At 44.9% G+C, this 13,456-nt stretch overlaps 1 protein-coding gene across 2 annotated transcripts; it reads left to right on the forward strand.

Annotated features, from left to right (window-relative positions):
* The first annotated feature begins 1,335 nt into the window (after positions 1-1,335).
* Positions 1,336-7,086, forward strand: PNMA2 (paraneoplastic Ma antigen 2). 2 transcript variants are annotated; one of them, XM_011962584.1, is made up of 3 exons: positions 1,336-1,446; positions 2,084-2,212; positions 2,517-7,071. In XM_011962584.1, the coding sequence occupies exon 3, from the start codon at positions 3,011-3,013 to the stop codon at positions 4,103-4,105; it is 1,095 nt and encodes a 364-aa protein (XP_011817974.1). In that variant the 5' UTR covers positions 1,336-1,446; positions 2,084-2,212; positions 2,517-3,010; the 3' UTR covers positions 4,106-7,071. The 2 variants fall into 2 exon arrangements, with proteins under 2 accessions (XP_011817974.1, XP_011817975.1); XM_011962585.1 differs by lacking the exon at positions 1,336-1,446 and having other exon boundaries at positions 2,081-2,155; positions 2,517-7,086.
* The last annotated feature ends 6,370 nt before the right edge of the window (positions 7,087-13,456 follow it).

The raw sequence follows: 13,456 nt of genomic DNA on the forward strand, positions 1-13,456 counted from the left end.
CCCCTCCCCAAATCTCCAGCTTCCCCCGCCCTAGTGCCCCGCCTGATTCCCCCGCCCCTGTTGCGCACTGCGCCACCGCCGCGGCGTTTCCCAGGTTACCAGATGCCACGTGTTTGGGGAGTGAGTGAGGGTGCGTATCTGGTGCGGAGAAGGAGGTAGGATGTGGGCTGTGAGTGCCATGAATGGTGTGGGGCCAAGCGGGGGAAAGGTGTGTATAGGAACTTGGTGTGTGTGTGTGCAGGTAGCTGAGCCACGGCCACAGGGTAAGTAACCAGGGGGCAATTAGATTTGTGTGCTAATACGGTCAGTGCGAGTCCTTCATTGCTTATTCCGATCTCCACGTCCTTTCCGCGTATCAGTCCCTGCCTCTGCGCGATGACAGCTCCGCCTCTCTTTCCACAGTGGCAAAATCCTGCAGAAATGGTGCCCCTCCTTTGGTGGCCCGGGAGGGAGGTCTGGGCATGCTCAGTAACCAGGGTGGGTTTGGGCTGAGAGGCCATTTACCGCAGGGCGACCGCGCAGGGCGGTGTAACCAGGGATCCAGTCCCATTGTCAGCCCAGGATTAAATGCGGTTACCAACCACCCCCACCATCCAATTGTGAGAGATAGTTTGGTGAATAGAGTTGCATCTGGTTGACAACCAGTCGCAGTTTGAAGATCAGCCCACCGTGATAGGTGGAAAGGCGTCTCCGGATGAGAAAGAGAGACTGAGGAAGAAGAATATAGGAGTGGAGGGGCTGAGAGAACCCGAGGGCGCATTTTGGACTTGGCGCCAGATGTGCTTTGCATTTGAATAAAGCTTTTGAAAAAAGCGCTTCCTTCTTCATTCCAAGGAAATGAATTACATCATTTCCTCCTCACAGCCCCTCTGCGAGATGGGTGCCTTATCAGCACTGCTTTCCAGGTTAAGAAACAGATTAAGAGAGCTTGGGGCGCATAGCCAAGGTTGGGGATTTGGTTAAATGATCCACCAATTCCAGTGGGGGTCTTCCGCCTCAAAGTCTGGCTTCTTTTCCAGCTTGTCCTGTGACCCCCTTTATGTGAGAAAATACAAGGTTCTTCTGTTTCCACCGTATCCAGATATTTCCATCCGTGGCCCTATTGTATATCAAGGGTGTTTTTTGCCATGTTTTTATTTGAATGTCACACTGCAGGTCACATTGGGAGGAAGAGTCATCCGAAGACAGCCTAAGTTCAGCATGGCAGTCATTTTGTAGACTGTAGAGATGCTTTTTCCTGGGCAGTATCTTTTTACATTGCCTGTTTCCTCTAAATATCCCAGTGGGGAGGAAGGTTGCCCCCAGTTGTTTTTTTATTTTTGTTTTTGTTTTCAGACAGAGTCTCACACTGTCACCTAGGCTGGAATGCAGTGGTGCAAACGCAGCTTACTGTAGCCTTTATCCGCTCAGCTCCCTCCTCAGCCTCCCAAGTAGTTGGGACTACAGGCGACTGACACACGCCCACTTAATTTTTTTATTTTCCTTTTTGTAGAGACAGGGTCTCACTATGTTGTCCAGGCTGGTCTCAAACTCCTGGGCTCAAGTGATCCTCCCGCCTTGGCCTCCCAAAGTGCTAGATTTACAGGTGTGAGCCACTGTACCTGCCCCTCCCCCACAGCCCCCACATTTTAGAAATGGCACCAGGCCATTCATAAGGGATCCACTCTCATGACACAAACACATCCCACCAGGCCCCACCTCCAACACTGGGGATCACATTTCACCATGAGATTTGGAAAGGACAAACATTCAAACTATTTCACTTACTGTTCATAGCAAAAGCAAAGCCCAAATGTGTGTTTGCAAAACCTTCCAGACACAACAAGAGAGAATTAATTCATAATTCCCAATTTAACTTAGTCGGCCCTGAGATTTTTTTTCCCCAGAATTGTTATACCTAGATTAAACTATTTTTAAATGTTTGAATGATTCCTAATTAGTTTTGTTAATCGAAGAGGTAAAGCAACTTAATACTGAGTAGTATTGTGAAAGACTGTCATATTTTTGAATAAGTGCATTAACAGTCTTCCTACTGAATATTAATGAAGCATAAATACCTGTTCTTCTTATTTGTGTATAACAGGGTGGCTTGGCTAGAGCTAAGAGCCAGACACACCATTGTGTGGAGGTGGGTGACGTCTTCCTGTGCTAAAAGGTGAATGAATAAATAAGCTCCTCACCTCTTGCGGAACACTTGGGAACATATAAACAGGTATTTAGCCCCATCTCCTGATTTCATCTTTCACATGGCAAAGACCCTGAATCCTGTCCTTAACTGGGGCTCAGACATTAATCAACAGGTCTGATGAGCATATGGTGGGGACGCCAGATTTCATTGGAGTCCTCAAGAGAAAAAAAGTCACAGTAAGCAAACAAGGGGTCTGACAGAGTGGGACGAATGCAAGCACAGTGTGAAGCAGAACCCCCATCTGCCCCCAGTTCCATTCCAGACTAGAGTATGGATGCTTCCAGGGAAACAGAGCGCTATGTAGTAAAACTGAACATTGTTTCACTAGGGTTCCAAGCCACCCTGCTGGGAGGCTTCTCTCCAAGGGTTCTGGGTACCAGAGTGGAAGGCATTTTCCCACCAGCTGGAGAGAGACGAAACATCGGAGACCAGGAGGCTGTGGAGAAAGCAGCTGACCCAGGTGCCTCAACTATCCGAGAAGAGTCAGCGCCACGTGGCTGCCAAGCATCTTTGAGAAAATCATCCGCAACCAAACTTCAGAGCTGCGGACAGAGGTGTGGTTAGAATAGAACTGAGATACAACCTGCCCACCTGGGTCAGGTCCAAAGACAAGAAGTCCTGAGTTCTTGCCACTGAGGAGGCCAGGGTCGTTTGTCCAGAAAACTTTGGGACTGTCTTTGAGTGACCTAGCCTGGGACCCATTCACTGGTGGGTTCTAAGGTTAGACGCTCATTCAGGATATTTTCAATACTAAGTCAGTGCATAGCTGCCCCACTAACAAATTGGTGCCCGTAGAGTCAGAGCGGGTCAATTCTTGGGACAATGGCGCTGGCGCTGTTAGAGGACTGGTGCAGGATAATGAGTGTGGATGAGCAGAAGTCACTGATGGTTACGGGGATACCGGCGGACTATGAGGAGGCTGAGATTCAGGAGGTCCTTCAGGAGACTTTAAAGTCTCTGGGCAGGTATAGACTGCTTGGCAAGATATTCCGGAAGCAGGAGAATGCCAATGCTGTCTTACTAGAGCTTCTGGAAGATACTGATGTCTCGGCCATTCCCAGTGAGGTCCAGGGAAAGGGGGGTGTCTGGAAGGTGGTCTTTAAGACCCCTAATCAGGACACTGAGTTTCTTGAAAGACTGAACCTCTTTCTAGAGAAAGAGGGGCAGACGGTCTCGGGTATGTTTCGAGCCCTGGGGCACGAGGGTGTGTCTCCAGCCACAGTGCCCTGCATCTCACCAGAATTACTGGCCCATTTGTTGGGACAGGCAATGGCACATGCGCCTCAGCCCCTGCTACCTATGAGATACCGGAAACTGCGAGTGTTCTCTGGGAGTGCTGTCCCAGCCCCAGAGGAAGAGCCCTTTGAGGTCTGGTTGGAACAGGCCACGGAGATAGTCAAAGAGTGGCCAGTAACAGAGGCAGAAAAGAAAAGGTGGCTGGCAGAAAGCCTGCGGGGCCCTGCCCTGGACCTCATGCACATAGTGCAGGCAGACAACCCGTCCATCAGTGTAGAAGAGTGTTTGGAAGCCTTTAAGCAAGTGTTTGGGAGCCTAGAGAGCCGCAGGACAGCCCAGGTGAGGTATCTGAAGACCTATCAGGAAGAAGGAGAGAAGGTCTCAGCCTATGTGTTAAGGTTAGAAACCCTGCTCCGAAGAGCCGTGGAGAAACGCGCCATCCCTCGGCGTATTGCGGACCAGGTCCGCCTGGAGCAGGTCATGGCTGGGGCCACTCTTAACCAGATGCTGTGGTGCCGGCTTAGGGAGCTGAAGGATCAGGGCCCGCCCCCCAACTTCCTTGAGCTAATGAAGGTAATACGGGAAGAAGAGGAGGAAGAGGCCTCCTTTGAGAATGAGAGTATCGAAGAGCCAGAGGAAGGAGATGGCTATGGCGGCTGGAATCATGAAGGGGACGACTGAAAACCACCTGGGGGCAGGACCCATAGCCAGTGGGCCTAGGGACATTCACTTTACTAGGCTAAGACCTTTAAATTTTTTTTTCTTTAATGTATGGGACTAAAATCAAAGCATGAAAGCCAATTATTGACCTGACTTTCCTTTCCTTTCCTTTTCCTTCCTTCCTTCCTTCTTTCCTTCCTTCCTTCCCTCTCTCCTTCTCTCCTCTCCTTCTCTCCTTCCTGCCTTCCTGCCTTCCTTCCTATTTTTCTTTTTCTCTTTCTTCTTTATTTCTTGGGTCTCACCCTCATCACCCAGGCTGGAGTGCAGTGGCTTACTGCAGCCTTGACTTCCCAGGCTCAGGCTCAGGTGATCCTCACACCTTAGCGTCCCAAGTACCTGGGACTACAGGCATGGACCACCACGCCTAACTATTCTTTTGTTTTTTTGGTAGAGACAGGGTTTTGTGTTGCTCAGGCTGGTCTGGAACTCCTAGACTCAAATGATGTGCCCAACTCGGCCTCCCAAAGTGCTGAGATTATAGGCATGAACCACCATGCCTGGCCCTTGATTTTTCTTTTTAAGAAAAAAATATCTAGGAGTTTCTTAGACCCTTTGTAGATTATTAATGAACAAAAGATTAAACTCCAAATATTAGATTGTAAGCCTGAAGGAATCTGAAACACTTGTACTTCTAATTTTCTTTAAATAATCCCAAGTAGACCAGAATTGGCCCATAGAAGAAAGAATTGGCAGTCAAAAAAAAAAAATACCTTTTGTAATATGTTTGAAAAATAAAGCTGTTTGACTTGTCAGGTGTTTCGCTTCCTTAAATCAGCAAATTCTCCCTGAGTACCTGGCTTTGTGAGACACAGTTCAAGGAGTTACAAGACTACAGCTATAACCTACAGTTGAGCAGTTATGAACCAACAAAATGGGCCCTGCCCTCAGAGAGGTTCCAGTCTAGATGAGGAGATGATCTAGACAGGTAAAAGGCTAACTAATCCTTTGTGTGAATAAGTTCATCACCCCAATAAAAGTGTCATCACCCAGTGAATCGGACCATCTCCGCTTGCAGGTTTTTGTTGATGTTGTCGTCGTCGTTGTTGTTTTAACCAGGGAAGTGTTCTTCCTGCCTTTCTGCTAGGTGTCAGATAGATGGTCCCAGAACTAGGTGCTGTGTCGGGCCCTGAAGATGACTCAACCTAACCTCTGCTTTCAAGAGGTCCACAGCCTGAGAGGTGTCCCCAGAGAAAGGGGGACATGAGAGAACAGCATGCTCAAGAGCAGAGGTGTTTAGGGCAGGTTTGGATTTAGTGAGCTGGCTGGTTTGCTTAGAGAAGATTTTTAGTGGCAACAAAGGACAAAGAGGAGAGAAAAGGAACTCACATTTATTGAGGGCCTACTGTGTGCAAGGTGTTTCATGTATATCTCACTGAATGTATACAGCCACCCTGTCGTGGTATAATTTTGCTCTTTATAAAGAGAAAGAAACTGAAGCTCAGATGGGTTAAGTGGTCTCCTCAACACCAAAATGCTAAGAAGTGATGGAGCCTAGACAGAAGCCCAGAACTTTGACTCACACTAGTCCACCCTCCACCATCTTGATGACTTTCAAATTGTGCTCTGCAGTTCTGCAGAGATTTTCTAGTAGTTCCATCTCCAAAATGTATTTTAAACTCTTTATTTTAAAAAAAGTTGTTATTATTATTATTATGAGACTGAGTCTTGCTCTATTGCCCAGGCTGGAGTACAGTGGCACAATCTCAGCTCACTGAAACCTCTGCCTCCCAGGTTCAAGTGATTCTCATGCCTCAGCCTCCCAAGTAGCTGGGATTACAGGCGCCCACCACCATGCCCAACTAATTTTTGTATTTTTGGTAGAAACGAGGTTTCACCATGTTGGCCAGGCTGGTCTCGAACTCCTGACCTCAAGTGATCCGCTCACCTCAGCTTCCCAAAGTGCTGGGATTACAGGTGTGAGCCACTGCACCTGGCCTAAACTCTTTAAATCTCTAGTAAATAACAGCTAGATTCAAATGGGCTGATAACCAAATTTTAACACAGAAGCATTCACCACCAGGTTTGCATTTACTTCCAGATTGGCTCATTTTGTGTAGACCTTAGAGCAAAGTTTCCTTTATGGTATCTGTGTACGTATCTGAACTTTTAATTGTCCATAGATTTTAAAAGCGGTAGCACCACATGGCTGTTGAGATCAGACCTGTGTATCACGTAAGTGTGTGAGTGCAGTGCAGATGAACACCTTTTAGTTATATGTGCTAGGCAAAGCTCCAACACAGTTGATGTGTAGTCTCGTAGTAGATTTGTGCACACTGTAAGCAAATTGCTTAGCTTCTCTAGACATCAGTTTCCACATCTGAAAAATAGGAAGATGAGAGTACACGGTTGTTATGAACAAATGACTTAATGCTTTTAAAGCACTTGCATGACGTCTGGAACACAGAAAGCCCTCAATACATTGAAGCGCTTAGGATTTTCACGATGTTGCTGTCTGCTCAACTCAATGCATGCTTTCTTTATTGTCCTGACAGTTGTGCGGTCACAAGTTAATATGCTCCCAGTTGACTTCCAGTCTACCATGGTGTTAGAAACTGTTTCAGCTCTTATTGTAAATTTGAATGCTTGTTGTTTTTTATATTTGTGATGATTCTTCCAGCAGTTGTTGACAATTGTGAGAGGTTTGACTTTTAAATAATTACTTATTTTTTCTGACTGTGGTTCAGTTTAACTGAAGAATATCCTGAGATTGTGAGAAAAGCATTTTTTTAAAGGTATCACTTGTGATCATTTATCTTTCTAAATTATATTTTTAATACTGTTCAACCAAAGTGATGCAGTGGTTACCATGACTCCTTAATTTCGTGTGTTTTTGTATTTATGAAAATGGTTTCATTGTCATTTATTGACAGTATACAAAGTAAAATGTTATCAATGTGAAGTTATAAAATAAATATATGCTAATAAAATCCTGAGTTTTTCTGATTCCTGTATTGTGGCCTCTATAAACTACTGCTTGAAGAAGGAGCTTCGTTACTGAAAAATTTTGAGAGATAACTTGAGAAAATCAAGCTAAAGTCAAAAGGTCTTAGAATCCTCTAGGCAAGAAAACCTGAAAGCAAAAAATGCTTGAATAAGAATACTTGAACTATGTCTCTGGGGACAAGAGAGAGCTTGATCCACCCATCATCGATTTCTCTTTTAAAATATACAGAAACAAAAGATAGAGGTCAGTTGCCTCAGAGACCCCCCAGCTCATTTGCTTAGGAAAGTAACCATACAGATAAATTCCCAGGCTCTATTCTACCAAGGGTGAATGACCCTGAAGGTAGAATATTGCTTTTCTGGACTGAAGTAACCCTTTTCTTCTTCTTCTTCTTTTTTTTTTTTGAGACAAGGTGTCACCCATGCTGGAGTACAGTGGTGCAATCTCAGCTCACTGCAAACTCTGCCTACTGGCTTCAAGTGATTCTCATGCCTCAGCCTCCCGAGTAGCTGGGATTACAGGGGTGTACCACCACAGTCCAGCTAAGTTTTTGTATTTTTAGTAGAGATGGGGTTTCACTCTGTTGATAGGCTGGACTCAAACTCCTGGCCTCAGGTTATCCACCTGACTTGGCCTCCCAAAGTGCTGGGATTTCAGGCGTGAGCCACCATGCCCAACCTGAAGTCACCTTTTATTCTATGGATGTATGTGGAGGGAAATTCCTCTTGCCTTTGGCCTTCTTGAAATTCCTTCTCCTCTTTTTTTTCTTAAGTACAATGAGGGAGCATCTTTCACTGGGCCATACACACTGCAGACCAGTCCATTAAAGGGGAATATCCCGAGGGGGCCCAACGCCATCTCATACTCACCCAAGCAAACCCTCCAAGGGGTGGTCTCATCCTATACTTCCTACTTCTCCAGTCCTGACTCTCAAATACAGGCTCCAAATTCTCGAATCACTGCTGAGGATAACTTTCCACCAGGGCTGTCTAGTGAAGACTCAGGCCATCAGACTCCTGCCTCTTTAGGCCTTAGGTGTCACCTGCCATGCACCTGCACCAGCCATGCCCACCAGGGCATGTGTTCTGCTGCCCATCCTAAATGCAAGACTTTGCTCAGCAATTCTTGGCTTTGCTCTCATTTCCCCGCTATGCCATGCTTCCAACGTACCTTCTGGACGTTCCCTGGTATCTATACAAACCAGCCTGGAACACCAAAGTCCTTACTGAATACCTTGTCACCATCTTCCTGCACTGAACTCTGGTCCTCCTCCCAGTGCTCTGTGGCCTGTGAAACCCTAGAGGGGAAGCTGCTTAGTCTCCCCCAGCTCAGCAGAGGCTGGAAAGTGGTGGTAGCGTTCCTCCTAGCTCATTGTCATTGCAAATACATTTGTTCCTTCCTGGCATAAGCTCACCCGCTCTGTCCCACCACCTGCTGCAGAGTGTCCCTGACAGGCCTGGATGATGGCAATGACAAAGCAATGACAAAACAAGCCAAGGCAGGGAGGGGTCCCTTTAGGGCTGAATGTGGCCTGGTGTTATCTAAAGCAACAAAAACTAGGAAGAAAAATACGATGACCGTGAGACATGTCCAAGGAAGTCCTACAAGACTGGAATAGCAAAGAAGGTTGGAAGCTAGCGTTTTGAAGGAGTGGAGCCTGAAATGAAATGGAGAAGCTAGGTAAGAAGATCTGAGACAACTGCTGTCGAACGTGCTGCAGGCTTGTTTTATGTTAGCCACCAGCTGAATCTTTGGTCTGAAGGCCCAGGATTAGGGCAGACATCTCGCTTACCCCTTCTCTGTCAGGGTGGGCCAGGAATTCCTTGAGTTTGCCCAGAGAAGACTTATACTCACGGAGATGCTCTTCTGGAGAGAAAGATGGTGCCCATAAGTAGGCTTTTCAGAAGCTAACCTTTCCAGGCGGGGTGTGGTTGGCTCACGCCTGTAGTCTCAGCACTTTGGGAGGCTGAGGCCGGGAGGTCGCTTGAGCCAGAAGTTCAAAACCAGCCTTGGTAACATAGCAAGACCCTGTCTCTACAAAAAAAATTTTAAATAAATTAGTCATGCATGGTGGCACACACCTGTGGTCCCAGCTACTTAGGAGGCTGAAGCAGGATGATCACTTGAGCCCAGGAGGTCGAGCCTGCAGTGAGCCATGATCACACCACTGGACTCCAGCCTGGGTGACAGAGTGAGAGCTTGTCTCAAAAAGAAAAAAAGGAAAAAAAAAAATGAAAGAAAGAGAGAGAGAGAGAAAGAAAAGAAAGGAGAAAGAAAGAAAGAAAGAAGAAGAAAGAAGAAAGAGAAAGAAAGAAGAAAGAGAAAAGAAAGAAAGAAAGAAAGAAAGAAAGAAAGAAAGAAAGAAAGAAAGAAAGAAAGAAAGAAAGAAAGAAAGAAAGAAAAGAAAAGAAAGAAGAAAGGAAAGAGAGAGAGAGAGAGAAAAGAAATTAGCCTTCCCACGTACCAGGCCCTGGAGCTAATCTGTGTGACACAGCTCCTTTGCTGTATCCGAATGCTCCTTGACCTTCCAGATGGGCACTTTCGTACTCCAGAAGTGTATGCCTAAATCAATTTTATCATAAGGAAAGAGGGTGTAAGATTTCAGTCTCATTTTCAGGATAGCAGCTGGAGCTGCCCATTAATCGTCTGGACTGCTTTAAGCAGCAGAAGCAGCAGCTGAGGCTTTTTCCCAATCTGCCCTCCTCCCACTTGAAGAGAAAATTTACCAAAGGGGAAGAGTTACCAGACTGTGCAGGGTGCTGGGGCTGGGCGCCACTGCAGGTAGTCCCACGGCAGGAAGGAAGGGGCCGGAAGGGGTCCCCATCCCATCCCACCAGATCTCCCTGCTCTACGGTGGCCTGAAAGTTCCACTGAAGGCTTTTCCTGGCTTCTGGGCACAAGAGCTTTCCCAATGAACACAATTAACTAAAATAAAAGCTTTCTGGAACTAACAAGCAGTTGTCGCGAAAGTAAACTTTATATTGTAAGTGAGCATAAGCAAGGCTATGGAAACCAGGCCGGTGAGTACCGGAGGCTGGGTTCTGCCGACTAGCGGTGGCACTGCACTGCCTGGCAACATCCCATACAAAGGTGTCAGTCTCTGATCACATTTGTGGAGCTTTGCGACTCTACTCCTATTCCAAGTACTGGTCAGTGGATATGTTTATGTTCAAAATAAAAATCTTCTGTACGAGCCTAAGGTAACTGTAAATGTCTAGAGCTAGGTGTGCTGCGCTCTTAGGAATAACATCTGTCAATGCAGAATGGACAAGGCCATTTCCAAGTTCAAGGTGATTTATGGGTCTAAAGCTAAGGTAGTAATTCTTAGGATTCACAAGCCCTGTCACTGGTCTGAGTTTGGCGTACAAGTGGCAATGTGGGATGAGAAGGAAAGCTGTGTGAGGCTCATAGGCTATTCCCCAGACCTTGTATGGGCTTTCGTAAATTATAAAAGGGGCTGCTTGGCAGCCCTCTGGAATCCCTAGGTCATATTTTTCTACTGGGACCACTAGGTTTATCAGTAGCTGAACCACTTAGGAGCTATTCCTCCTCCACCAGCCTTGCCCACAAGTTCTCTGATGCTTCAGAATTCATGATGGCATGGTCTGAAATGTATTCCTCCCATAACCAGAATATATTTTGGTTCAACTTAAAACTCCATCAAAATTGTAGTGCAGGGGTAAGGCTGGGCACATCTACTTCCTCTATTACCAGGGTGGGGATATAGCATTCTCCAGGAATGGGCAGGTTATACCCTAACTGGGCATCTACTTAGGAGGTGATTAGAGCACTCAGACCCAGGGGTAGGATGGTAATTAATATGGATGAAGGAATAAGAAGAGAGGCAGAGGAGATCATACCTAACACCGTACCCCCTCACGCACTGTAGGCATTGCCATCCTACATCAGAAACAAAAGACCAAGCAACAGAAATTAAAACTTAGGGCCTGGCGTGGTGGCTAACACCTGTAATCTCAACACTTTGGGAGGCCAAGGCGGGCGGATCACTTGAGTCCAGGAGTTCTAAACAAGCCTGGCCAACATGGTGAAACCCTGTCTCTACTTTAGCTGGCATGGTGGCACATGCCTGTGATCCCAGATACTCAGGAGAATGAGAGAGGCTGAAGCACGCGAATCACTTGAACCCAGGAGGCAGAGGATGCAGTGAGCCAAGATCGTACTGCTGCACTCCAGCCTGAGCAACAGAGTGAGACTCTGTCTCAAAAAAAAAAAAAAAAAGAAAAGGAAATAAATTAAAACTTAAATCAGAAGTGGAAAAAGACATAAGAAGGGAACAGACAACTTGAAGCAGAATAAATATGAAGAAAATCACATATAAGCATAGCACAGTCAAACTCCTATAAGCCAAAGATAAGGAGAAAATTTGTGTAATCTTTATTTGAGGTTCAGAAGAACATGTGCTAGCTTGTTATATGGGTAAATTATATGTCACAGGAGTTTGGTGTACAGATTATTTTGTCACCCAGGTAATAAGCATAGTCACCTGATAGGTAGTTTTTCAATCCTGTCCCTCCTCCCACCCTCAAGTAGGCTACAGAGTCTGTTGTTCCCTTTTTGTGTACTCAATGTATAGCTCCCACTTATAAGTCGGAACATGCAGTATTTGGTTTTCTGTTCCTACATTAGTTCTCTTAATGTTATGGCCTCCAGCTCCATTATTTTTGCTGCAAAGGACATGATCTTGTGCTTTTTTATGGCTGCATAGTCTTCCATGGTATATATGTACCACATTTTCTTTATCCAGTCTACACTGATGGATGCTTAGGTTGATGCCATAATTTTGCTATTGTGAATAGTGCTGTAATGAACATACCTGTGCATGTGTCTTTACAGTAGAATTATTTATATTCTTTGGGGTATATACCCAATAATAGGATTGCTGGGTCTAATGATACCTCTGTTTAAGTTCATTGAGAAATCACCACACTGCTTTCCACAATGGTTGAACTATTTTACACTCCCACCAACAGTATATAAGTATTCCCTTTTCTCTGCCAGCACCTTTTATTTTTTTATTTTTTAATAATAGCCATTCTGACTGGTATGTATCTACTTATCAGTGATGTTGAGCATTTTTTCATATGCTTGTTGGGTGCATGTATGTCTTCTTTTGAAAAGCGTCTGTTCACGTCCTTTGCCCACTTTTTTATGGAGTTGTTTTTTGCTTATTAACTTGTTTAAGTTCCTTATAAATTCTGGATATTAGACCTTTGTTGGATGCCTAGTTGGCAAAAATTTTCTCTCATTCTGTAGGTTGTCTGTTTACTGTAATGATAGTTTCTTTCACTGTGCAGAAGCTCTTTAGTTTAATTAGGTCTCATTTGTCAATTTTTACTTGTGTTGCAATTACTATTAGTATCTTCATCAAGAAATCTTTGCCAGGGCCTATGTCCAGAATGGTATTACCTAGGCTATCTTCCAGGGTTTTTATAGTTTAAGGTTTTACATTTAAGTCTTTAATCTATTTTGAGCTGATTTTGGTGTATGGTGTAAGGAAGGGGTCCAGCTTCAGTCTTCTGGATATAGTTAGCCAGTTATCCCAGCAGCATTTATTGAATAAGGAGTCTTTATTGCTTATTTTTGTTGATTTTGTCAAAGATTGGATGGTTGTAAGCGTGTGACTTTATTTCTGGGCTCTCTATTCTGTTCCATTGGTCTATGTGTCTTTATACCAGTACCATGCTGTTTTGGTTATGTAGCCCTGTAGTATAGTGTGGGAAATGTGATGCCTCCAGCTTTATTCTTTTTGCTTAGGATTGCCTTGGCTATCCAAGCCCTGTTTTGGTTCCATGTGATTTTTAAAATACTTTTTTCTAATTCTGTGAAGAATGTCATTGGTACTTTGATAGAGATAGCACTGAATGTGTAAATTGATTTGTGCAGTATGGCTGTTTTCACTTTCATTTACTTTCTATCCGTGAGTATGGAATGTTTTTCCATTTGTTTGTGCCATCTCTGATTTCTTTGAGGAGTGTTTTGTAATTCTTACGGTAGAAATCTTTCACCTCCATGGATAGTTGTATTCTTAGGTGTTGCATTCTTTTTGTGGAAGAGAAAATCTTGAAAGCAGCCAGAGGAAAATGACATATTACATACTAATGAATAACAATAGGAATTAGTGCTCACATATAATGAGAAATATGGAGACCAAAAGACAGGGCAGTAACATCTTCATGCCACTGGATAAGTAGGGATTATTTGTTCAGCCAAGGTTTAGTAAAAACGTGCCATTAAAATTATCTGAAACTTGGGAGGCCGAGGTGAGCGGATCACGAGGTCAGGAGATTGAGACCACCCTCGCTAACATGGTGAAACCCCGTCTCTACTAAAAAAAAGTACAAAAAAAT

Source organism: Colobus angolensis, unplaced genomic scaffold (assembly GCF_000951035.1).
Source record: "Colobus angolensis palliatus isolate OR3802 unplaced genomic scaffold, Cang.pa_1.0 Scaffold6, whole genome shotgun sequence".
Taxonomy (NCBI): domain Eukaryota; kingdom Metazoa; phylum Chordata; class Mammalia; order Primates; family Cercopithecidae; genus Colobus; species Colobus angolensis.